General features: G+C 39.4%; 1 protein-coding gene across 1 annotated transcript in view; it reads left to right on the forward strand.

The window, feature by feature from the left end:
- Positions 1–9,223: 9,223 nt before the first annotated feature.
- Positions 9,224–25,736, forward strand: part of BTAF1 (B-TFIID TATA-box binding protein associated factor 1) — a 50,307-nt gene continuing 33,794 nt past the window's right edge. The window contains 4 exon segments of the mRNA XM_041127479.1: positions 9,224–9,744; positions 19,174–19,297; positions 20,314–20,428; positions 23,332–23,478. Of these exon segments, the coding sequence (XP_040983413.1) occupies positions 9,698–9,744; positions 19,174–19,297; positions 20,314–20,428; positions 23,332–23,478 (433 nt within the window). The 5' untranslated portion in view covers positions 9,224–9,697.

Consider the following 25,736-nt stretch of genomic DNA (forward strand, 5'->3'; position numbering starts at 1 on the left):
AGGAGTTAGGATCAGCACTAGCTGTTACCATTCCTTGGTCAGTTCTTGCAGAACCCTTTGAGGGTTTAGATACAAACAGTCAGATGGTATAATTCCTGTTATCTGACTAAATAAACATCACTTTTGTAACTATGTTGCTTTTTTTTTCCAAGCAAAATTAATAGACATGGTGTTTCCACAAATGGCCTTGAGATGAGTATATGAAAATAGCCAAACTTCTGTTTGTATTTTTGGGGGGGTTGTTTTGGGGTTTTTTTAGAATGTAGGATAAGGCTTTCCACCCTATTGTTCCTAATGGAATTAGGCAGAGCTAAGCCCACATAATACCTCACAAACTGTTACTGACATTTATCTCAAATTCCCCAGCTGAGTCATCACTGCATATTCACATCTGTAGTATTCAATTACTAATTGATCCACATGGTGGAGAATGAAATTAAATGAAATAAAATGCTTCTTATTTTTTAACTGAATATTGTATTACAGTGGCACTCAAAAAAAAAAAAAAAAATCACACAAAAATAGCCCAACGCTTTTTCTATTTCACAGTTCTACAAAAATGTCATAAAATCTTGCTGGCCTCTTCTGTGTATGTTCTCAGCAAACCTAGAAATACCTGTTGTTCTACCACAGAGCAATAAAAAGCAAGACTTGGATGGACAGTGTCGGTTTCCCACTGCCCCAAGTGTGAAATCTTGAAGAAAAACACAAGGATACAGAAAATTCAGGGGTAGCATGAAAGTTTTTGAAGGAGTTGTAAGAGTTTTAATACATGTAACTATTGAACTCTGAACTCACAGAAAACTTTTTTTGTTGCTGCCCTGAAGTCATGATTTAATTGGAGGCCTGATTTTTATCAAGCGGTGAAGCCATGGGGCCAGCTCGCCCTGAGGTATGATCATACTGAGTTAGGAAATGTTCAGGTGGTTCCTGGGAAGTGCTGGGAGAAAGTTCAGATGAGCTCTATGCAGAAAGCTGACTCCCAAGAAGGACTTGGGAAAAACAGAGGTCAGCTCCAGCAGAAAACTAGAACACAGTGATACAACTAAACTTATATGTAGAAATCTGCCCCACATGTACAGCTAATTTAGTTTTGTGTGTGAAGAATAAACAGTTATCTTAAAAAGGGCTAGAGAGGTTTGCGTGTGAGTATTTTTCTCTCAGCTGGGGCCAAAGGTAAATGACCTACAAGGAGCCTCAAGTACAATTAGGATCCTTTCCTGTTTATTTGCATCTAAAGTAACCACTAGCAAGCTGCAGGCTGCTTTTTCATGTGCAGAAGTGATCAGTGATGTGTTACAATTCAAATTTGGGGTGCACTACTACAAGTGTGCTAGGACCAGCAGTTAAATGACCTGAGCACTAGCTTCTGAAGATCAGTTCCTTCTTAAGATGTCTCACATGAGGCATCCAGAAATGCAGACCCCCAAAGATCATTTGTGGTTTAGAATCTGCTCCGTGCTGGGGAAAGAAGGAATGTATTCCCCGCCTGGGGTTCAGCAAGGGGATGTGAATCCCTGGCCACTGTGAACAGCAGTTTATTTAAAATGTGTGTGCAAACAAAAAGCAATAGCTTCCATGCTGTTATCAACCACTAGTGTTTGCTTCCTCTCCAGGCTGACTCCTACGTGCTCCAGTTGTCAGCAGACTGTACTTTAGGGTTCCAGTGGACAGCAATTAGCAAACCTATAGTTCCCTTTCTTCTTCTTGTGGGGAGTCAGAAAAAACAGATGACAAAAAGGAACCAGGTGAGGAGGCAACTTGGTTCTCCTTCCTTCTGACATGAGAAGACAATGGGGGGTGGGGGAGTACAGGAAAAAAAAATATTTTAAAAGAGAAAAAGTAAGGAGGAGGGAAAATGAAAAGTAAAATGTCAACAGGAGAGAGTTATCAGTGTGAGGGAAGAAATGTGCAAAAGATGCATGTGTAAAAAGCTGGTGAAAGATCACTGGGTATAAAAACAGGACACATGCTGGAGGAGGAGTTCCTGGCAATTTCTTATCTGGGTCTTCTAAGCCGTGCCTGTGGCTCTGTGTGAGTACCATGCTGATGTAAATAACAGTTATCAAAAAAATACAGGAGCACTCAGACCTCTAATCCTGCAATAAAGTCATGTGGGAGCTTAAAACTAATTAAGGCCTCTTTTTAAGCTTTAAATCTAGTCTACATGTAGTATAATGTCCTGAAGATATTCCCTCCAGAATCCAATGAGAATTTCAGACAAGAAACTACTCCACAAATCTGTTTCATACATTGAAAACAAGCTAGGTTTTTACTGGATATCAGGAATCCTATCATTTGTGGAATCTGAGAATCAAATCCAATTTTTTTATTACAAATACATACCTGTCTTACTGCACACTTCCAGGACAGTATCAAACCACACTATAATGTTGCTATTACTGTACCCATCACACAAAACTTACGCTTATGAATTAAAGTGTAAAAACCAAATCTGAAGTAACTGCCTCTGTAAGAAGTATAATAAGCAAGTCAATGCAGAGTCATACTGAAAGCAGGAGACATTTTCTCCTTTATGAGGAACATTCAGGACTGAATGTGCCACAAAGGAAGGTGAAAGAGCCCCCAAGACAGATAAACTTAAAAGCTGACACAGATGAGGATGATCCTCATGCAGTTCTTCAGAGCTCCTCTCCTAACAGAGAGAAGTTTTTACTTCTCTCTGTTATACTACCAAGTATAGCAAGTTATACTACCAAGCAGAAGTCTATACAGCAAAATTAACCCTTTAAAGAGAAGATAAGAGAGTACAAGCTATTGTTGATATCTGTTAATCACATCTCAATCCATCTTTGGGATGCACATAGTAAATAGAAGAAAGAAATTATAAGCTGGTATTGCAAAGGGAATGCTACAGCTGATTCATTGTTGTCTGTATAATGAGCACATTGCACACCCCAAATGAAAAATGGGACCACCCTATCCTGGTATCTGCATCATGTTGGAGCTATTTAATAGCAATTCTGGTGAATGGTAAATTCTGATTTTAAAAAGTTACACACCAGAAATCTTTAGTAGGCCTAAAATATATTCTGAGAAACAGTGTTTACAAATTAAAATAAAAGAAAAACATTGTTTTCTATCATTTAATATAGTAGTTATAATAAAAGAGAGAGTGAGCAAAGGATATGTTCACCAGACTTGTTTTTAAATCTAATTTAAACTCATTAACTGTAGCAGAACTTGTGACGATGGCCACAGATTAGCTTTCTTTTCTATCTTTGAAAAGCAACAGCTTTTGGAAAGAGCTGGACTAGATGTGAAACCTCTGGCCCTGTTTATTCAGCATTATAGTGTGTTTCTGAATCCTTATGTCCCTGATGACAGAGGTGCTTTTCTATTTATGCTCTTTGTATTCAGTTTGTGCACACTGGAATTATATGCACTTTTTTTTTTTTTTTTTTACTGCACAGGCTAATGTCCCTCTTGCCTTAGCTCATGAAAAAAGAACAATCTGACTACTGAAATTAAATAAAGAAAAAAAACTTAGAGCCACACAAGCTTAAATAATAGAAGAACTTAATAAAAGGTCTCTGCTTGTTTCTCTCATGTTATTTTCATGTTGCGTTTTTCCACAGGTCTATGTAGAAAGACCTGCTGATTTACAGGAAAAGTTTGACCTCATTATTTCCACTTCTCTTTGTCTCTTAACTGTGGCTCATTTTCACCTGTTACCTTGATCCAAAGAAGCCCACTTAGATACTTGACAGGAGCTTTTCTCCCCTTCATTCTTCTTTCTGGATATGAAATACTGAATTCATTTTTATATATGTATTTAGATCTATGTATATATATATATGTGCATTTTAAACAAATATATACATTTCTCTATATAAATGGAGATCTGTGCTCTCCTAAATGTCAGTGAGAGATCAGGTACAAAGATGCAATTGTCCATGTGAGTTACTATTGTTAATCTCCTAATACTTCAGAGTTCATAAGCGAGATTTAGTGAATGCATATGTACTTTAGTCACTTACTTGACATATAAAGTGGTGTAGTTACTAATAACACCCTGCAGAGAGAGGTGAAAAGAGGGAGAATTTTAATGTAAACATAAGAGTTTGCTTGGAAAAAAAGAACAACTGTATGAAATGGATAGATTATACCATTTCCTAAAAAACATGCCCCAGGAACAATAAACTACCCAAACTATAAAATATTTATTTAAATCAGAGGCACAGATAACATCTAGACAAAACTAAGAAACTTCCAGTTTTTATACATAAAGTGTGTCCAAAGAATATCAGTAATTTAAGTCTTCATCCTTTATAAAATAGGGTGGAAAGTAGAACTGAGTTAGAAAATGAGAAGTTTGAGATCATGGAACTAAATGCTGGAGAAATTACAGACCGTGGTTAACAAAAACAAGGTTGTTGTACAACCTTGTACAACAAGGTTGATTAGTTGTATGGGATATCTGTTTATAATGGAGATGGGCAAGGAGCACTGCTTCTGAACAAGTGCATGCAATCTCATGAGATAAAATCCCTGGGAACAGAAGATCACAAAAGAGAATCACAAGTTTTCTCTCTATATTTGTCATATCAGGAGCCTCTCATTCAGGAAAATTGTCATGAAAGTACAATGTTAAATATGATCAGAGGTAATGAAATCTAATGAGCTAATTATACAGCTCTGGTGACATTTGGAACCTTTTAGATGTTGGTGATTTTCACTAACTGGTTATTATTACAATCCTGTTTGATGTTGAGAAATTGGAGCCCAGCAAACTTTTTTTCATAAATGTTTCTAATCAGTGTTGTGGGTGGCAGTGCCTTAGCCCTGATTTGTCTCTCAGAATACAGCATTTCATTGGTATCTCTGAGGTGCTTTTTGTACTACGAGAGCTATCAGTCAGCACCCAGCCTCCAGCCACCATCACTTATGGTGAAGAACTTAAAAGGAAGACCATGTACAAGTTGCACTTTTTAAGGAGGCTTTCAAGAAGGTTATGCAGCTAGTCAAAAATTTCCTTGGAGTAAAAATGAGACAATTAAAATCATGAGAGTTGGCATGGAAACTAGTGAAGCTTGGATGATAAAAAATAAATACGCCTTTAAATAAAAAATAAGCAGAATAGCACTAAAAAGTATTAATTAGCAAGAAACAAGAGATTATTCAAGAAAAAAAAATATCCTTAAGCAGTCAGAAATCTGATTTCAGTGACACCAGTAAAAAGGGGCCTAACCTACAGAGATAAAATGTAAAATAAAAACTAGGAAGATTAAATAATACTTGAAGAAGAAACACTTAAATATATAAAAATAAATAAGATTTTTAAAGTACGTTAGAAATAGCCTACAAGATAACTGGTTAGTTTGCAGACCTCAGAACAGAAAGCATCAGTAAGAAATACACGCTGCAAAGAACCTGCACAATTTACCTGCATGAGGTCATAATACATAAATTTATCTCAGAGCAATTTTTCCCCAAATAATCAAAATAATGACAGTGATTAAGACACCAGCAGAGAAGATGTCTGAACAAACTGCTAAGCAGGGACAAGCTTCTAAGACTCGTTTCTCTTCAGACAAGATTTCCAAGGGAATTTAGAAATCTAATAAGACAGCCACTAACATATGTGCAAACTATTATGAAAATAATCTTTTTTACCAGACTAGGAGGTATCAAATGTTATACCTACAGCTACAGAGAGGCTGGTGTGATCCTAAGCAATACAAATCTACAAACCTTCAGGACACAAAAAACTAACTGGAAAAATAAAGCTAGAAGACTAGAACATGTAGAAGATCACGGTATGTCAGGTCTAATCAGGAAGGATTCCACCAGGAAAACTGTGCCTCTGTCATCTACTATTTGCACAGCTGTAGCACTTGCAGACTGCACCATTTTTTCCCTAGGCTCTGTACACATACATAGCAAAGAAGAAAGCTGCAGTCGCTATGAATCTGAGGCTAAGCAATAAGAGTTCACAGGTGGACACAGTTGGCAGGAAGAGGAAAACAAAAATAACTGAGATCAGTGCAGGAAGTGATGATCATAACATACCAACTGACTGGAAATTATTGAGTTTTATCTAATTTAGGAAAAGGTTTGAGAGAGTATACTGGCACACAGCAGATTTGCAGGGGGGATTCTTTCAATATATGCAAAAAGAAAATGCATGGCTACTCCTTGAAAAATGGGTCAAAAGAAAACGGGTGTGCAAAAAGGATTGGTATGACTTACGGAGCAGGTGAACAGATGCATGGACAAAGAAGAATCGGTTTTCATAGGGTGTAGGAAAAGGATTGAGCAGAAGATACAGGTGAATAGTTAAGTAACAGTGTGCTTTACATAAACATCGCATCAAAATACAAAAACATACGGTGTGAAACTTGAATGAATTGTGGTTTAGTCCAGAATGCCTACTATTAGGTAAATAACAGATCATTCTTTCTGTCTTTTGCAGTTTGTTTTGCTTGGACTGCAGTTTATCACCATTTCAGCAAGTACTCAGTGCATAAGACCCACGACCAATATTTTCCCTGCACTTATTTTTATCAGGTAGGATAACCCCTATGGAGCTGTTCAAAACAAATTTTATTGCATGTTTGATGTGCCCTCTGCCTTGACTGCTATTAAAACAATGCACAAAATGTTTTTAAGGAAGCTAAGAGGAAATAGGGTGTTAGAATTGGAAATAGCACCTGAGGGTCATTTCAATAACGCCTACAGCAGGACAGGATGACTGCTGATTCCTGGCTAAACAACTGCAGAAGTATTATCAGGGGTGTTTGTTATACATCCGTGTCAACAGCATTGAACATGCAAGAAAAATATATCCTCCACTAACCCTCAGCCTGCTCCTTGCTGCTCCCTACCCCAACTCCCTGCCGCTCCTCCCCATCACAGGGCTAAACAGCAGGCACCCCATCATGTGAAAACATGTACACGCATGGGACAGGAGTAAACATGTGCCTTGGACCATGGTGGGTCAGGGACCTGGGCAGATGCACCTGCAACACATGATGGCGGAAAGGAAGGTATGCGTAATTTTGGAGTACTTCAGTAAGAGGCTCTTGGCCTCCAACTATACCTACTGTATTTTTTTGTTGATTCTGCTACAGGAGGCATACTGAGCTATCTAAAGGTAGTTACTACGTCAGAGCCATGACAGGGAAGAGAAAAGGCATTATCTGGGTCATTGAGTGTGGCACTGTGACAAAAACCGTCCCTACCACTGAAAATGAAGTAAGTCAGTGGTTTGCTCTGGCCACATTGTGTGGTGCAGCGGCCTTGGGCTGACTCATATTGCTGATGTTTGGTTGCCGCTGTAACGCCAGCTCCAACAGGAGAGGGAACAGGCAGGAAGAGGCAAACCTTTCTAGAGGACTCAGGTATAGGCTGGGCCCGCATGGGTAAGGGTAGATTGAGGTATTAAGTACCAGTGTCTTGTTTATAGACCTATAAAAAGACAGTGAACGTGCAAACGGCATTAGTGTGTCTATTTGGGATATGCACGTGTTAGCGGGGAATGAACAAGTTAACCCGTACCTGAAGAGTGAACTACTGCAGGGAAAGGGAAACCAGTAGAAAGGCTGGGGCAAGCAGAAATAAATTCCTGTAGAAAAGTTTGGTGTGAAATACGCACAATGGGCCTTAGAGAAAAACTTTACCATAATTATGCAAATTCATGTATTTATGCAAGTTTATGCATCACTTACAGGAAAGAAAAATCTGTGACTGTTTTTTCAACTGATCACATGAGAGGTTACGTACGTCAGCTACACTTACGTCCCTGTCTGGGATCGTTAATTTAAATGGTTAGTCGAAGGCCGACTTCTTAATCTGCATTTCTCTGGATCCGATCGAAGCCAACGGCACGCGTTTGGAAAGCTTGGCCTTATTTCCCAAAAGCGAGGGGGCCCTGCGCCCAGCCGCCCAGGGTACGCGCCGGGCGGAGGGGACCGCCTCCTGCCAGCCTGGCTAACTTTAAGCCCCGTTCTGCCCTACAGGCCGCCCACAGCCCAGCCGAGCCGGGAGGACGGGCGGGCTGCCCCACTGAAGGAGGAAGCGGAAGGAAACGCGGTCGCTGACCGGACCGCGCCGCGGGAAGCGGCAGCTCAGATGCCCCCTTGCTGCCTAGGGGGGGGCTGGTGCCGGTTAATAAACCCTTGCGGGTAACCGAAGTGACCCGCTGTGAGGCCACCGCCGGCCCCGAGCACCCGTCTCCCCGTGGAAGGGGGCTGGGCCGAGGCAAGCGGCGCAGCGAGAGGGACTGAGGACGGGGACTACCGCCCGCTCGGCCAGGCCCGGCCCGGCCCCCGCCGGCGCCGGGGCTGCGTCCCCGGGCTAGGGGCGCGGCGCTAAGCGCGCTGCACGCCGGGAGCCGTAGTCTCCGCCGGCCGAGCGTCCGCGCCGCAGCACCGGGCGTAAGCCGAGGGGCAGCGCTCCTCGGCGAGTGGGGAGGGCGGCGTGAGCTCGCCGAGTTCCCCGCCGCGCGCTCCCGCCACGCAGGCGGGGGAGAAGGGCCAGCACCCGGTGGACTGGCAAGGAAACGCGTGTACTTCGCGTTCTGGTGCCTCTCTTCTTCCGTCAGGGTGCGGGACTGGGGCGCTCTCCTTTGAGCCCCCCCCCCCCCCCCACGCGTGCAGATGGTACGCCCCGGAGGCCGGCGTCACCCCCCCCCCAGCCGGCTCGGCAGGCTCCATGGCCGGTCCTGCTCAGTCCGGACGCTGCGTGTACCCGCCCTCCTTGCTCTTAGAAGCGCTCTCTCTATTGGCTGCGACCGGGCGGTCTTGCCAATCAGGAAGCGGCTATCATGGAGGAAGGGAATAAATACAAGATGGCTGCTCATATAAAACCAGGCATTGGGCTTCGCCCTGGCGATGGGGGAATAGAAGCTTTAAGTCGCGCTCCGAGGGCTGTGCACCGCTCCCGCCCGCGCCGCTGCTGCCCCGCCGGGGGGAGCGAAACTCTGACCGCTGCCGGCCACAGCCGCGCTCAGCCGCTCCCCGCGGATCACCGGCGGGGCTGGGGCCAAGGCCGGGTGCGGCGCCCGAGAGGCCCGAGCTAGGCCCTGCGCCCTTCTCCCTCCTCCCTGGGAGAGCGGCGCCGGCCCCCCCACCTGCTGTCCCGCCGCTCGCCTCCCGCGAGGCCCAGCTCCGGGCGGCCATGGCCGTCTCCAGGTCGGTAGGAGCCGGGAAGGGTGGGGGAAGGAGGGCCGGCGGCGGCCCCGAGCCCCCGGCCCTCCGTGTGGCCTGGCTTCGGGGGGTACGGGGGTGAAGAGGGGTGCCCGGTTTCCGCCTCCTCTCGCCTGGGGAGGCCTCGCCGGGGCCTCCACGCTCCTCGGCGGCGTGGGCCGCCTCGGTGGGGTTTGGGGGTGGCTGCGTGCTCCGGCGCCTGGGTTTGCTTCCTGGCCTGGGGTAACTCCCGTGCCCGGCGCACAGGGAAGCCCCCTCCCTCCCTCAGGCCGCAGGGGCTCTGCCTGGGGCGTCTGTGGCTTCCACCTGAATTCGACACCTTCGTTTCGTTGGCCAGTCCTTCCTAGGATTAAACTGCTAGGGAATAGGGGATAGCGATACCGAGTCTCAAAAACTGGCAGGAAACCGTTTTGCCTTTCAGAGCCCTTAGTTGTAAAGTAACCGAAATAAAACGGGCTTCCGTGGAGAAAAGTGACTAGCGTGTTCTGGCTCTGCCTCAAGATGTTGGGTAGTATCTGCTTACACACATGTGTGCTGGGGTGTGCCAGCGCTTAAAGTATTCACAGATACAGAGATATGTCTTAATAGAGGTGTTTTATAAAAAATGCTGAGCACAAATTCCTGCCATCTTTTTTTTGTGTGAAATGGGCATGTTAAGCTTCCTAACAGGATAGTTGGAAGGAAACTGTAAATCCAAATTAACCTTGTGATAGATTAACTTCAAGTCACGTGTTGGTAGTGTCTCTGTACTTCTGAAGTGCTATAATAAAAGTAAATGCTGTTTCTGAAGCTGTGTATGAGTAAGTTTACAACTCTATGTAGAAAAGTAAAAGTGCATGTTTATAATGGAAATCCATTATTAATAAAAATTTATAGCAGCAATACATTTTTTTAAGACTTTTAGTAGCAAGTGTTCTAGTTTGAGCTTTGTAGTTTCTACAGACTATCCCTTTATCTTACTTTACTCTTTTTTTTTTTTATCAACTTGTTATATATCAGGTGGGGTGGTTTTTTCCAAAGCTGTCCATAAGAATCTGGAAGTAGTAAGGATTGCATAGTAGTAACAAGACTACTATGTACATTGAAATACTACTGTAAGCCATCATGTTAAATAGAGTAGTATTCTAATTACATTAGGTGTGGGGCAGTCTGCTTAAATAACTGTGTTAACGTACGTGTGAGATGGGAGCTAACTGGAATATCAAGATAAAGCTTTTCAGCTGTATGCTAAGGTTGTGTCTACTGTAAAGATTGGTTTCAAATTCAGTTACCAATGTTTCTGTATTTCTGTAAAACCACGTGGCTTTAGTGAAAAGCAGTAGTGCTCTATGCAAAGATTTAGTTAACACCTGTTTGGTATGGTAACTGACAGGAAAAAAATTCTGGTTTGGATAAGGCTCATTCTGAGTTTCAGTGTGGAGCACTGAAAAAGTTGGTGTGTTGATAGTGTCACGTGATACATTGCTTCAGAGTACAGTTTTAAGATCAAAGTGTTACACAAGTCGAATATAAGGTATAGAATTTTAATAAAGGTGCTGTAATCCTTGTAAGTTGGTATAGAATTGTTTCAATTCCACATGTGTGTTAGGTAAAATAATTACACACTTTGGAGTCCTGTAACATCTTGGTTACTCCTGGCAAACTCCAATGTTTCTATAATTGTAAGAAGTGATACTGTGTAAATTTGGCCTTATGCATGTTTTTTTAATAGATATAGCAAAACCTATCCATACCCCTTTGAAGTTACACAGCAGCTCTTGACAAATGAACCTTTTGGTTGCTGGACCATAGGAACACTGATGAGATAATGTCAGTGCTGCTTTTGTAAATAAAAGAAATCTTGTCTTCGTCTTTTACTTTAGAACATCGAATTTCTAAGGTCCTTTCCTTTCAGGCGTATTACAAATAACTGTTTTGTACACTTACACCCTTTAGAGAAACATGTGGTATATATTTCCAGCTTCTGTACCAGTTCCATTTAATTGTAGAGGTATGCACTTTTCCTCTAGGTAGTTAGTTACGTTTTATATTTTTGAAGGACCAACATTCACTGTTGAATTATTCTAACTATACAAGTGTGGAGAGCAAGGGAGAAGTTGATTCAAATGAATCTTTTGGCAAGGGCTGTAGTCTTTGCTGAGTGCATACCAAACATTGGTATTAACAAAAAACTTCATTAGGGCTAGTTCTGTATTGGAAACATATTTAAAAAAATAATATTTTTGGAGGTGGGGCAAGTGGTATTTTCACATTCTCAAAACAGTAAATTATCAAGTGGTTGTTTTCCTGGTAAAGCTTAGTTTCTGCTGTTTGGCCAATTGAAAACCTTTCTCAAAACCCTAGTTTGTTCAGGAAGATCTAAACAAATATAGAGAATGCTTTGAAATATTTCAAACTTAGATTGAGAATTTGCAGCTTTGCTTTTAATAAGGTTGTCTTAAAAATAATTGTCACTTACTTGTAACTTGTGGACAAAAGAGGTTCTGATGTGTTACTCTGCATTATATATATACATGCTTGTTTTACCAGATTCTGCTGTTACACGGACTGAAGACCTGCTTCTATATAACACTTCTGTGATGATACACTAGAAAACAGACCTAAAAGCAGAACAGTAGATACCTCATACCAAAAGACGTTGCAGAGTAGCTGCTTTGTATATGTTCATCTCTTTGGTAGTTTTATGCTGAAAAGACTAACTAATAAACACCATCCTCCAAAAGTATGTATAGGTGGGTGGGAACGTTGATGTTCTTTCTGTGAATGCGCAAGCAAATTTGATAGGCTTTAACTCCTGTCCCCGGTCTTAAAAGTATATGGGAAGTAGTATAATGTTTGCATAGCTAATAATGAAAAAAAATTCTTGATAGTGGAACTGAGAAGGAAAAAAGGAATTGAAAAGTTTTGCTTCAGCTTCATTCCTACAAAGTGTATGATCCAAGTGAATAAATACAATGGCTCACTAGTGATCTTTTGAGATAGTTTAGATGAAAAAGTAATGCTGCCAATTTATGGAAAGTGACAAGGCTCATAGATTACTCAGGGTGATTGAGTTTCAGTAGATGATAAAGTATTGATAGTCCCTTTCAATATCTAATAAAACTTTTTTCCGGTTTCTTTTAATGCATTCAAAGGCATGTCATGTATCATTATTCCAACACCAAGGCTGTTAATGGTATTCTTGTAGTTTTGAGGGCCCTCAAAGTATGAAGAACAAATATGCTTTTTAAAATGTGATGAAATGTATGAAGCTGGTAAGATGTATTAAGAATAAACAATTTTAATAGGTATAATCTGTAAGTTCACCCTGAAATACCTTAAGGACAATCTCTTCAGGGTATTTTCAAGACACTTCCTTAAGGAACAAAAACTTGCTGGTCTTGCAAGCCATTCTTGATTAGGTCCGTGTAAGTTTAGTACTAGTTTCTAGAGTTTTCAATGTTTTTCATTTACTTGGATTTGTATATAACTGGTAATATGTAGATTAGGAACCTAGTTTTTATTTTAAAATAAATAATAATGTCAGAGGGTTATGAGACTAAAGCTTCTGGAAAATAAGTGTTGCTCTTGGCTTTGAAGTGTAGGGCTGTGACTTCCCAAGAACAAATGGCTGCACTGGCTGGCATCATTACTTATGTAACATTTCCAGTTTAATACTGCATCATTGGGAGGCTGAAGTTCTCACGAGGTACCAGAATTATCCAGAATATCTTTTATGGATCCTATGTACCTTTTAGAAATGTTCTCCTGGGGTTATCACAAACTTCCTAAAGAACTAATTTGGCTTCTAGCTTCTTTGGAAGCTGTTGCTTCATGGGTGCTCTTGCATGGAAAGCAAGAGCTAAACTGAACAAGAAGTATGTTTTCACTACTACTTAAAGACATATCCGGTACCATCAGAATAGGTAGACACTCTAGAACCAATGCGATTACAGGAGTTCTGACTCAAAAGGGGGGGAAAATAGTGTAACACTTCTTTTGTTGATAGAGATTAACTCCAAGACCAGAACAGTGGACTGCCTTTCCAGTTGCTGTTTGTGGGAGGCAGTGTTGACACAGTCATGGGGAGGGGAGAAGCAGAAGTGGCATGTGCGCTACTGCCCAGATGAGATAGAGCTGTAAAATTTCTCAGACACCTAACAGACTGAAATGAAAGGTGAAAGTCAGAATTGCATTCTGATAAGAATTCTAACCTGCTTCAGCAGCTAAAACTTGAATTCTCACCAAGGTGTTCCCTATATAACTTGATAATGTTTCTTGTATTAGTATGTCTTTACAACTGTTTCAATTTCCTGTTTCTCTGTTTTTGTAATGTAATTGGTCATACATTTTTGGGCTATATTGTTGGATGTAGATACATATGTAATAGTTTACAAATAAAGCTTGTACAGCCTAATGCTATGGATCATATATATTACAGGAAATATATATTCAGTATGGAATTAATTACACTAATTTTAGCATTCGGTTGGCTGCCATATGCAGTGTATAATACTGTGACCAGTGTGGTCATGGAGCTCTTGTTTCATTCCAGGTGTCCCTTCCACTGCTCTGTAGGAAACAATAAGATTTCTCCGTTGTCCACAGCCCCACCTTCATAACTAGTTATTCCACAGTCTCCGCCTATGAGAAGTAAAATCACAATCCATTCTTTGTGTATCAGAACACTTTTGTTCTGAATTGTTCAGTGATTTTTCACTTGCTTGCTGATTGTATATTGGAAAGTTGTTTACTTGATTATTTAACAGTTTATGTGTGCTTTAGTAGGGGCTTGAGTTTTTTTGAGCTGTGAAGCTGACCAAGCTGAGATTTGACCAAATGATGAAACACCACCAAAGGATTATCAGGTCAACAAGAAAATCTAAGGCATCTCCATTAGAACTTAGGTTGAATTTCACAGTGAGTGTCAACCCTTGTTAAGTCTAAATTTTAATTTAGTGATGTTTTCTAGGTTTCTGGGCTATTTCTGTACTAAGAAATAGTGGCTGGGAGGAAGCTACCAGGTGTTGAAATGCGATTTATACTGTAAACTCCTAAGAGTATTCCCTTGCCTTCTGATGGGTGCTAGCTAGCAGTTTTCTAAAGAGCTCTAGGCAGAAGTTGACATTAGAGTGTTCCAGGGACTATGCCACTAACGGTTTTTTGTACAGTCACACAATTTTAATGGGTTGGAGGATATGTTAGGATAGTTATGAGCTGTTCTGTACCAGTTGGCCTTTACTGTCAGAGGCTGCTCCCTGGCCAGTTAAACGTACTGGTGCACACAGAGATGCAGAGTCCAAACAGATCACTTCATTGGCAGCAGTGATCAGTTCACTGGCCCTTTCAAGCCTCAACTCATTGAAATCAACAAATTGGGAGTTTCCCCATCTGAAGTCCTGTGGGGACTCAGTCCAGTCAGAATGCTTACACTGGGGTGATCAGGATCTTTATACAATTCAGCTGCATATGTCTTCTTTTGGAAACATTTTGGAGATACTGTTGGTAACCTCTGTATCTTGACCTGGTCATTAACTATCCTGTTTCTAGCTCTCTAATGTCTCTGTAGCTGAAGGGCTTTCAAATCTACATCATCCCATTTCCACAGGAGTGCCATAAGGTTCACTTTAAATATTATGATAACTGTCCCTTCAAATGGAGATCAGCCCTCTGTTTGGAGACATACCTTTAGGCAGCAAAGAACTGAAGATGAGTATGAAGAACAGAACAGGTCATTTGTTGCAACATTTGCCTACTGTGCCTGGGTGCAGTCATGTCTAACTTAGTTTAATGCTGAATATGCAAAACTGATTGGAAAGCAGTGACTAGAACATGGAATCACCATGCTACCTGGAGAGTGCCGCTGGGTTGGTTGTCGTGGCTCTTTTGAAAGTACTTGCTATGTTTGTCCTTTAACTTTTTTATTTGTAGTCTTTGCTGCGATAATGTTTAGTGACTGGGGGTCAATAATAGTTTTTATGTACGTTTATTCACAAACCCCCCTTTAGTTAACTAAGCCTGTATGCATAAGTATTCTGCATAAGTGTTGATTAGAGAGATGATGTTCCCCCTTATGACAGCCAACCTTGCTATTCTGATTAATAGTAATGTAAATTAAATTGTTTACTGTTAGAATTCTTCTTGCCTCCATTCTTTCTCTAGGTATTAATTTAGTATTTTTTTTTTTTTAGGATTGTTATATAAAATTGTTTGAGTGGTAGTAGTCTAGTGGTGGAAGAGTCTGGTCCAATTTGGGATGGCTGTTCCAGTTGATATCCTGATCACAGACCTACTGATTATTCTTGAGTATCTCTCAGGTGGTTCTATTCTGAAAGTAAGAATTCAGGCTTTAGTCTTTTCAAAACTAGTGTGCTTTGATGAAATGCTCTGGGTTTGACTTGGAATATTTATGTGGGGAGGATTCACTTGCCTAATCTAGGTCTCTGGTGCCAGTTTAGATGGTATAATGTGTCCTTGCCACTTTAGAATGACAAGGATCGCCTGCATCCTGTGTCATGTCTGCTGACCCCATGTGGATGACACATTCTGAAGTGTCTCAATGGTACTAGATGCCTGTTCTTAAGCACCTGAATTGATGTCTTTGTGTCAGAAACATTTCTAATGAACTCTGTCAGTGTAAAAGCTCGTTGTATTTCTTGGAGGAAAAAATACTTAATTTGAATGTAATGCTGTTCATAAGAACTCTGAATTGCTGGTCCCAAGTTCTGTCTTGGTGATACACTTCAGCAGGGATTAGAAAATCTCAAATTTATCAAGTGAGAAGAAAAAGGTATCTACCTCTTTGAACAAGTTAGTGCTTTGTAATGAGCTCATGTGGCATGAGTTCACATAGAGGTGGTGTATGGTTCCTTTCCTATCTATGAGATGTAGTTGACTCAGGATCGGAAGATGACAGGATTATCTAAATTGCTTATGAGTTAAAAGTGAAGGACTTTGTTTTTAAGCTCTGATTACAGCAGTTAATGTGCAGGAGAAGTAGTTTTAGAGAGATATTTCATTTTTAGCATTCGTTGGTATTTAGATTTTTCATAACAGTCCATAAATCTCTTTGGTTTTATTTTCTAATTTTTTCTTCCCTTAAGTACTCCATGTATTTCTCTTGTTTGCTTATGTCTTCCATATGCTTAGAACAACTTTTCTGACAGCCTGTGTTGAACTCTTTCATAAAATAATTTTATCTGCATTGTAGGGCATTTCACTCTACACACTGATTCGGAGTTCTGTTTTAAATTTGTGAATGATGTGAGCCATGCAGAGCTGTGCTTACAGCAGGCTAGCATGAGGCAGAGAACCACATGCCCTTAGGAAACTCTTTGTTCACTTTGGCTTTAAGAACTAGTTTAGAGACTGTTAGTTTGTTCTGAGAATGAAAACCCTGTCAGAACTTAGGAAATTTCTTTCCAAACTGCAAGTCCTCAAAATTAGTTTAGAATTTTTAGTATTTTTTCATTTTTAATGAAACTAAGAATGAAAACTTCAATTAAAAAAAAAAAAAAGCACTGCTGATCAGTGGCAACTTTCTCAGTGCTACCCTTCCAACTAGAGCAGGAGAATTCAGGCTCTGCCATACTCTTCTGTAGCAACAACCAAAACTTAAGACTCTTAATACCTCCAGATATTAACTGTTTGGGAACTGTATGTCAGGGAAGTCTGGGGCAGGGAAAGGAAAAATGGTTAGCATGACCAGTACTGTTAGTCAGATATTGTTACCTGTATTTGCTAATCCTGTTTCTATTTATTTTGCTGGGGTTGAATGCTGAAACCTTCCTATAGTGATGTGAGACAATAGAAAGATTTTTTTTGTTGTTGTTTTATTTTGCGTTGTATGTAAGTTAAGCATATTACAATTTAAAATCACAAATTACAAACCAAGCATACTGCACGTTAATAAAACCCCAGCAAGCAGCTGTGTTTTGTAGGTAATACAGCTTCAGCAAGTTGTAGGGTTTAGGAATGAAGATATTTGTTGTAACTAAGATTGGAATTAAACTTGAGGTTTTTTGAGGGTAGGCAGTCATAGTGGTTTCCTCCTGTTTTGACACATGAAGAGTTCTAGCTGAGGAAGTGGTCTAAGTTGAACATTCTGTTCGACTTTGGAGATGAAAAAAAAGATACTTTGATAGTTAAAGGAGTGGGTGGTGCTAAATGGCAAACTGCTTGAGTATGGAACACTGAAGTTTCATGAAGAGATGAAGAATGAAAGGGGTGAGTTTAAGAATGAGAGAACAAACAAGTTAGAGCAAGCTGTGGTTGCTCTGCAAGCTAGCATATTTTTTACTGAATAATACTGAGTGCTGCAGATCAGGTTGGGTTATTACTGTCAATTGTACTAAGGAAAAAATACTGGTAAATAACTAAGTATTTGGTATGTTCCTCCTGACTAGTCCACTATCAGTGATTTGGAGGAGTTAGATCTGTAAAGCTTTTGCTTTCCTGCTTGACTGTCTAATCACACAAAACTGCTGATTTACATATGTTTGGGTTTTCATTTTTATGTAACTTTAAAACAATTTACCAACTGCCAATCATAGCAATTGAAACTTCAGTTTTATCTACAGAAATTGAAATGGGCTCACCTATTAGTAGTAAGACAATTATTTCAAAGCTGGCAAGTATCAGAAGTGTCTAAAATACTAGAATGATTTTAAATACTTTCAGTTAGAATTTCTCTTATCTAATGGATATTTAATCTAGTACCTCCAGTTGCAAGAGCATTTGGGTTTTGGAACTGTATTTCTGTGACATTACTGCCTTGGCTCTGTAGCACTGCTGTTTCTAGTGTGTTGTGACACATTATAAGATATTTTCAGGAGTAAGTGCAGTTTAAGTGTGTCGGGGGGGGTGTTGTTTTTTAAACGATTGGAACTAATGTTAAAACCAGTTTTGGTGAAATGTAATTGGTAGCAACAGACTAACAGGCAAAACACTTGTCCTTTCCTGTATTTACTTAAACCTAGGGTACATGTTTATGAGGAAGTGGAGTTGTTCAGGGTACCTGTATCCTTATTTTGTTAGGCTGATCTAGCTGAGCTTCACTGCTGTGTAAATTCCAGCTTCATATTGTTGCAATATTTGGAGGAGTATTTTTATGATTAAGGCTATAAGGGACGATTCTGATTGCTCTACGTGGACAGATTCTAGTCTCGCATTCTGTAATAACCTCATACTGCCCAGTAACTAACGGATAAACTAGGCACCCTGTAAAGAGAGTTCTGTCCCACTTATAGTGGAGGGGATAATGAACATTTGTTACTTCCATCATTGATTTGACTATCTAGGTAGTCTCTATTTTTATGTGCTTTTTTTTATATGATCACTTTCTCATTGAGCAACTCTAAACAAGAAGTAAGCTAGCTATTCTGAAAATAGGTGATTGGGGTCTCTTTCACTAAATACAGAGTTACTGTGAAGACAGATCTTCTGGTTAAATTGTTGTATTTCCTGGGAAAGCCAGAGGTATCGGATTATTTGAAAGCTGTAAATACAACAATAGGTTTGGCCTTATATATTCCAGGTAGTAGGGGGAAAATATGTGAAAAGTAAAAATTTGTGGTATCCTGGAAAAGCAGAGTTTGATATTATAGATCACAGGCTATGTCTTCAAAAGAAATTATAATGCACAATATGAGCAGTTGAGCCCTTTGCTTTCTCTATCATACAGACTTTGATGAAGATAATTTACAACTTAACAGTATTTATTTTTCAAGATTGAAAATGTTCTATCACAGAACAAAAGGAACAGTTTAATTTTTTATTGTAACTGCAGAATTTTTTTAAACTGTTTTTAACAATTTCTCTTTTTTTGCTTACCAAATTATGTGCTTTTAGAACTATGCTTACTATTAGAAAAAAAGTATATTTGTCACTCTCAGTTGGTAGTCTTCAGGCAAACATTTCTTCTGTTTGCATTAGATAAACTGAAAAATGTGGGGGAATATTAATAGAAATGGGCAGCTGAACTATGAATAGCATAACATTTTCGGTTTTTGTCAATCATATTTAGGCTTGATCGTCTCTTTATTTTACTGGACACCGGTACAACACCAGTAACAAGAAAAGCAGCTGCACAGCAACTTGGGGAAGTAGTGAAACTGCATCCTCATGAACTGAATAATCTCTTATCTAAAGTAAGCATTTTTCTTTCAGTACTTTAATGGTGAGAATAAAACTAGTTTAAAGGGGCGTGGGTTCTGTGAGAAGAAGAAAAAGCATAGTAGTCTTGTGTTCTCCAGAAATTGGAGACTCAAGAAAATTAGGAGACTACTTCTGTTAAGCTTGCTGCTTTGTCAGCCTCTGGAATGGTTACATAAGTGAGGTTTCACTTCGCATTCAGTATTGATATTCAATGTTTGCTCTAAGTTCAGATTTTCTTCTATAAAGAGAAGCTCTACTGCCTTATAAAAATTTCTGCTCCTGCCTTTAAAGATTGTTGCTTTCATGATACAGCATTGAAAATATAGGAGGTTGCTTGTCTTTAAAAGGGCTGAAAAATGGAAAGATATTTCCATTAGTTTGAGACTTCAATCTGGCCAAGTCTAGTAAAACCACCAAAAATAGTCTGTATCTGACAGCTGGAGATGGCTGAGTGACCTCAATTCTGTTCTTATTGAACAGGTGCCCTCACCACAATTGATGGTATCAACAGAGTGGCCAAGCAATCATGAATATCAAACCACTTTCAGAGAAAGAAATAGTTTTTCCAGATTTGAGACATAGTGGTAAATTAGTTTAGAAGAGCATATGTTGCTTCAAGTGACCCGTGTTGTCCCTCTTCTTGAGCTAAATGACTTCAGAGTTTTAAGGTCTATTAATCTCTTTTGAACACTTCCTTTTAGAAAGCAAAAAAACCAAAAGTCTTAAGCCTTGTTCAGTACTTGGAGGAAATCAAGGTTGAGTTTGACTGATGGAGCTAAATACATCTTATAAATTCTTAATGTCTGGCTACAGCAAGAGTTCTGCTAAGCAGTGAGCAATATGGAGAAGGCTGCTTGCATTTCTTTGTTTTCTTGTCCTTTGTTTTTGTTGTTTTGAATGTTGTCTTAATCCATAGCATTAAAAGTAAGTGTGTTTTAATAGAGCATAACAGCTGGTGGATTTTCTGAAAGTACATTTTAAGCAAATATTTATTAATCTCTCCTTAAAGGTGTTAGTGTATTTAAGAAGTACGAATTGGGATACTCGTATTGCAGCTGGCCAGGCTGTTGAAGCAATAGTGAAAAATGTACCTGAGTGGAATCCAACTCCAAGATCAAAACAAGGTGCTGCTTAAATGAATTATGTAGAATTCATTGTTTGATGCAAACTAACTGTCATATGAGACTTTTCAAGGCAACTGTGTTATTCTGTTTTTTTGTGAGCATAGACTTTTTTATATGCATGGACTGTAGTAAACCTCTTTGGCTTTAGATGTTCATACTCAATTACAATGATATACCTGACCTTTGTTTCTCCTAAGATTCCTGTGCTTGTGCTCTGTACTCTCATAAAGCTTTTATAAATAAAAGGAATAATAACTAGTAAAATGGCAAAACTTTTAACCAATCAACTTTGTAATGATATTTTGCAGACACTCTTTTTTCTTCTTTGTTCCCTTGCTCAAAGCACCTTTCTGAGGGAGGTGAAATGGCAGCTTGCTGAAGTCTATTTTGTTTGTACTCACTTTGCTTCTGAAATTGTCATGTTAGGGATGTTAGAGTTGCTTTTATTGTCAAATTACAGACCTATTGTCAGTGATTTTGTCTAAACCTGTTGGCACTGTCTATGGTCACAACCTTACGGGGCATAGGTTCTGGAAATTCACTGTTTTAAAAAAAAAAAAAAAAAACAAAAACAAAAACCAACACCAAACAAAACCACCAAAACAACAAGAAGAAAACTCATATCTGTTTTGAGGTGATCTCATATTTGGTTCATTCAGTGCCTTCTAGGTCTGTTGCTATAGAATTTGACAAGCAAGTTCTGCATTTACCTTATCCACTGCCTTTATGATTTTTGTAAACCATCATATTTGCGCTCTTCCAACAATTTTTCTCCAGATTGAAGAGCTGCAGTGTCTTCAGTCTTTCCTCACAAGACAGCTGCTTTTTCTTTTAGATAACTTTTTGTCCTTCTCTGTGCTTTTTCTTACTCAAGTCCTCCTTGAGATGCACAGAACTGCACACAGTGTACCTCCATCTCTCGAGTACTGATATTTATACATGGTGGCAAAATGATGCACTTCGTCTTGTTCTCAGTGCCCTTTCTGATGATGCCCAGTACTTACTTGGCTATTTTGGCTGTCACTGCCCAATAAGGTGGTGAATACAGAAAACTGTCAGAAGTGCCTCCAAGATCTTTACTGAATGTTAGCTGCCAGTTCTCAATTTGGTGTTGTGTAGGCATGGTTTAGGTTATTCATTTTGCACCGTATCTGCCTCTTTGCCCATTAGTCTGTTCTGAGAGTCCTTCTTGGATTCCTTAGTGCCATTGTGACTTTTGGTTACCCAAAAGAGCTTAGTGTCATCTACATGCTTGGAGAAGAGTGTGTAGTGAAATCTCTTTCCCATTGCTGAAAACAGATAGAATTGATGGCAACACTGATCCCTGAAGGACTCCAAAGCTAACTTTTGTATGTCTTTAACCAGCTTTCACTCTGCAAAAGGATGTTTTCTCCAATTCTGTGGTAACTTAGTTCCTTCAATTTTTTATATGAAACCTTGCCAAAAACTTTTGAATATATTATGTCCGCTGGATCCTCTCTATCCACTTGTTGGAGCTCTTTAAGGACATTGATAATCAGGTTAATGAGAGGGGTTTTTTTTTCAGGAGACATTCTGACTCCCAGTAAGTCACACTTATCCATATACTTAATAACCTTATTTATAGACTCTACTATCTTACCAAGGATAGAAGTTAATTTCACCAGTCTAGTGCCAAGAATTACTTACAGCACTCCTTTTGTACATGGAAATTAGGCAACCTGTCAGTCTTTGAGTACAGCAGCTGTTTTGAATGATGGGTTACATGCGTTGTCCAGTTCTTGTGTATCTGCCTATCAGATATGAAATTGAAAAGGTAATTATGGGTGTTTGAGAAAAAGGTACCATTTAACAGGGCTAACTGGCTATGCAGACATTTGTTTCTTCTATTTGATTTAAAATGTTTGATGTAGTAGTCAAATACACGTTTTACAGTAGTCTGGTTGCATTTAGGTTCTTAGGCTTGCTATAAATCACTTTTTGTATATGTGTAATGAAATGTTAACTTTTTCTTCAGGTCTGAAGAAATGTGGGTGGTGTTTATTTTACAGTGTTCTGTGTGCACTTAGATTCATTCTACTGTAAATGAACAAGGTTTCATAAGTATGTGCGAGTGTGACATGGAACACCAAACTAAATGCTGTATTTCTTGTAGGCAGCAGTTGTATTTATACTGCTGGTTGCGATTCAGGACGTGAGCATGCTGGATCATGTAGGAATATGGCCAATCTTTTTGAATGCTAAACTGCACATGACTAGGAGCTACAAAACACACTAATCTTGAGGGGAGAGGATAGTTTGGAAGTGAATTCATAACCAGGAAATAAGACATCTTGTGAGGAACAAATCTCTTCTATATCAGTAGATATATACTGATATATATATATATATATATAGATATATGTACTATCTATGCAGTATTGAACTGCACTGTATCTGCCACTGGATTTGAGAAGAGCTGATAAGTAGTCTTCAGCAGCCCTTGGTAGCTGACTTTCTCCCATACCTGTTAAGACCACTCTCCAGTTTCCAGGGATGCTTGGCTGTTAGTGATATGATGTAGTGTTGGCATGATAATTGTTTGAACTATTTGTGAGCCATGTGCAGTTCAAACTGCAAGTTGGCCATATGTCTACAGAGAAGACCTAGTGGTATGTCAATGTCCAGGATTTAAAAAAGCTAAATTTATCAAGGGGAAAAACATTAAAATTCTTTTTTAATCAGTAAGTGTGATAAGTGAGCTTTTTCAGTCTGTCTTTATGAAACAGAGCCTTTACACTTTGAATCAAAATGCTGTATGTCTGATGATTCCTTTGGACGAAAGAAATTATTTCTTCCTCTTTCTCTTGCTTAATCTTCTGTCAGAACTTTGAACAAAAATTTCATCACATTGTCCTTAATATCATTTTCAATGTCCTATCTAGAACCAGGCTCAGAAAGTCCTATGGAAGACTCACCTTCAACAGATCGGTTGCGTTTTGACAGATTTGATATATGTCGGTTGTTAAAACATGGTGCATCTCTTCTTGGATCTGCTGGTGCAGAATTTGAAGTCCAAGATGATAAATCAGGTATATTTTTATATTTTACTTGCAGACAAGAAAACTTAACTGATTTGAAAAAGTTTGTTGTGGCAGTATTATGAGTCTAGTCATCCATGGTTTCTCAGAATGGTAGGAAATAATGGAATAAAATATCCCCCAACATAACTGGTTTATATTATCTTTCTCAAGTTAAAACAATTTTTTTAGGGGGTGTTGTTGGGTATATTGTTTGTTTTTTTCTCTTATCAGAATTAGTATGTGTACAGGGGGGAAGAGGGAGTGGAAACCAGAAAGAGGGAGCAGAAAAAGCAATATTAAAGGCTTCTGTAGAATTTCTGTAGACTTTTTTTAAGAGGTGCAGGAACTACCACCACTTGTTCTTCATTAAAACAGTTCCTAAATATAGCAGTAGGATGTGGCTTATTTAAAAGCTTGAAGGTTTCAAGTATAGTAAGATTACATGAAAAATACTGGCATAAAACTGTCAAAGTTGGAAGGTCAAATATCAGTGCCTGTGTGATGTCTTTTGTTTCATGACTTGTCTGATACCTTTCTGCAACTTTTTAGCTGAGAGTTGGTTTATATCAGTGTAATGGTGTCATGGTTTAACCCCAGCCAGCAACTAAGCACCATGCAGAAAAAGGTAAAACTCGTGGGTTGAGATAAGAACAGTTTAATAGAACAGAAAGGGAGAAACTAATAATTATAATAACAATAATAAAATGGCAATAATAATAATGATATAATAATAATAATAATAATAATAATAATAATGATAATAAAAGGATTGGAATATACAAAACAAGCGATGCACAATGCAATTGCTCACCACTTGCTGACCAATGCCCAGTTCCCGAGCAGTGATTCCCCCCCCATGTCAGCTCCCCCCCAGTTTATATACTGGGCATGATATTACATGGTGTGGAATACCCCTTTGGCCAGCTTGGGTCAGCTGTCCTGGCTGTGTCCCCTCCCAACTTCTTGTGCCCCTCCAGCTTTCTTGCTGGCTGGGCATGAGAAACTGAAAAAATCCTTGACTTAGTCTAAACACTACTTAGCAACAACTGAAAACATCAGTGTGTTATCAGCATTCTTCTCATACTGAATCGAAGATGTAACACTATACCAGCTACTAGGAAGAAAATTAACTCTATCCCAGCTGAAACCAGGACAAATGGCATTGAATTACTTCAAGATTTGTTTTTTTGCTATTACTGTACTTTCCTGCTCTAATTCCAGTCCATCTTCCAGTTTCTGCACCAGATGAAATGATGCTATAGATAAGAATCTGCTCTGACTGCATAGCCCTGATTCACTTGTTCCCTGTGTGTGATGCGTTCTGTGCAGTGTACACAGAAGATCGCTAGCTCAGCAAGGAACAGAACCTATGGCTCCTGACACTTAAGCAGTATCCTGTCTGTTAAGCCTTGCTGCTATTTTATTGTCTGCCATCTTTTATGCTAGGTTAATAAGGTGTTGTACAAGTTTCATCTCTTTTTAAACCCTACCTGTTCAGAAATCAAATAGATGGAATAGGACACTTCATTTCATAGAAGTCTGATATTTATACCAGTGTCCTATGATTGCATGTAAATAATTTTATGAATGAAAATAAATAAAAAATGTAATAAAAAAAGAAAATTAAACTAAAAATAGCTTTAGTTGCTGCTTTTTTAACTGGTGGGAAAATGTACGAAGGCTGCTTTCTCTTCTGCATTTTGTAGCAGCTTTCCTTTTCAAATAAGTAGCCAATGTGAATGGAGGTAAAGCAAGTTAAATAATCTTTGGAATTACCAGTTTTTGACACTTTTTCCTAAGACGAACTTGTGAAAGGAAAAATGTTTTCTAGAGAATAGAAGTTGCTTGTATTTTTTTGCTTGTTGGTTAAATGCAATTTAAAAAAAAAAAAAGGTTTATTGGTATAGATATGATTAACTACTAATTACTACTCAACCTGGTGTATACTCCAAAATTCTGCCAATATTGGTCACCTACTTACAAGTTTATGTGCAGATATTTGACAAAAAAAACCCCAATCTCCTGACTTGTTTCCATACTGCACATGTAAAAAGAGTGAAGTCTGACAGCCCTACAAGCTACAAGTTTTGGTTTACTTGGAGGGTTTATTCTACTCAGGCACCAAAATCTTCTATTTTTTATGTAAATGTGGGTGCTCCCAAAGTCTAGGTGTTCAGTAATTGAACTGTTGAAGCTTCACAATGTTTTTGAGGTAGCTTCTATTAACTTCTTAAATGAGCCTTGCTTGACACATGAAGCTTGAGGAT

Source organism: Aquila chrysaetos, chromosome 11 (assembly GCF_900496995.4).
Source record: "Aquila chrysaetos chrysaetos chromosome 11, bAquChr1.4, whole genome shotgun sequence".
NCBI classification, from domain to species: Eukaryota; Metazoa; Chordata; class Aves; order Accipitriformes; family Accipitridae; genus Aquila; species Aquila chrysaetos.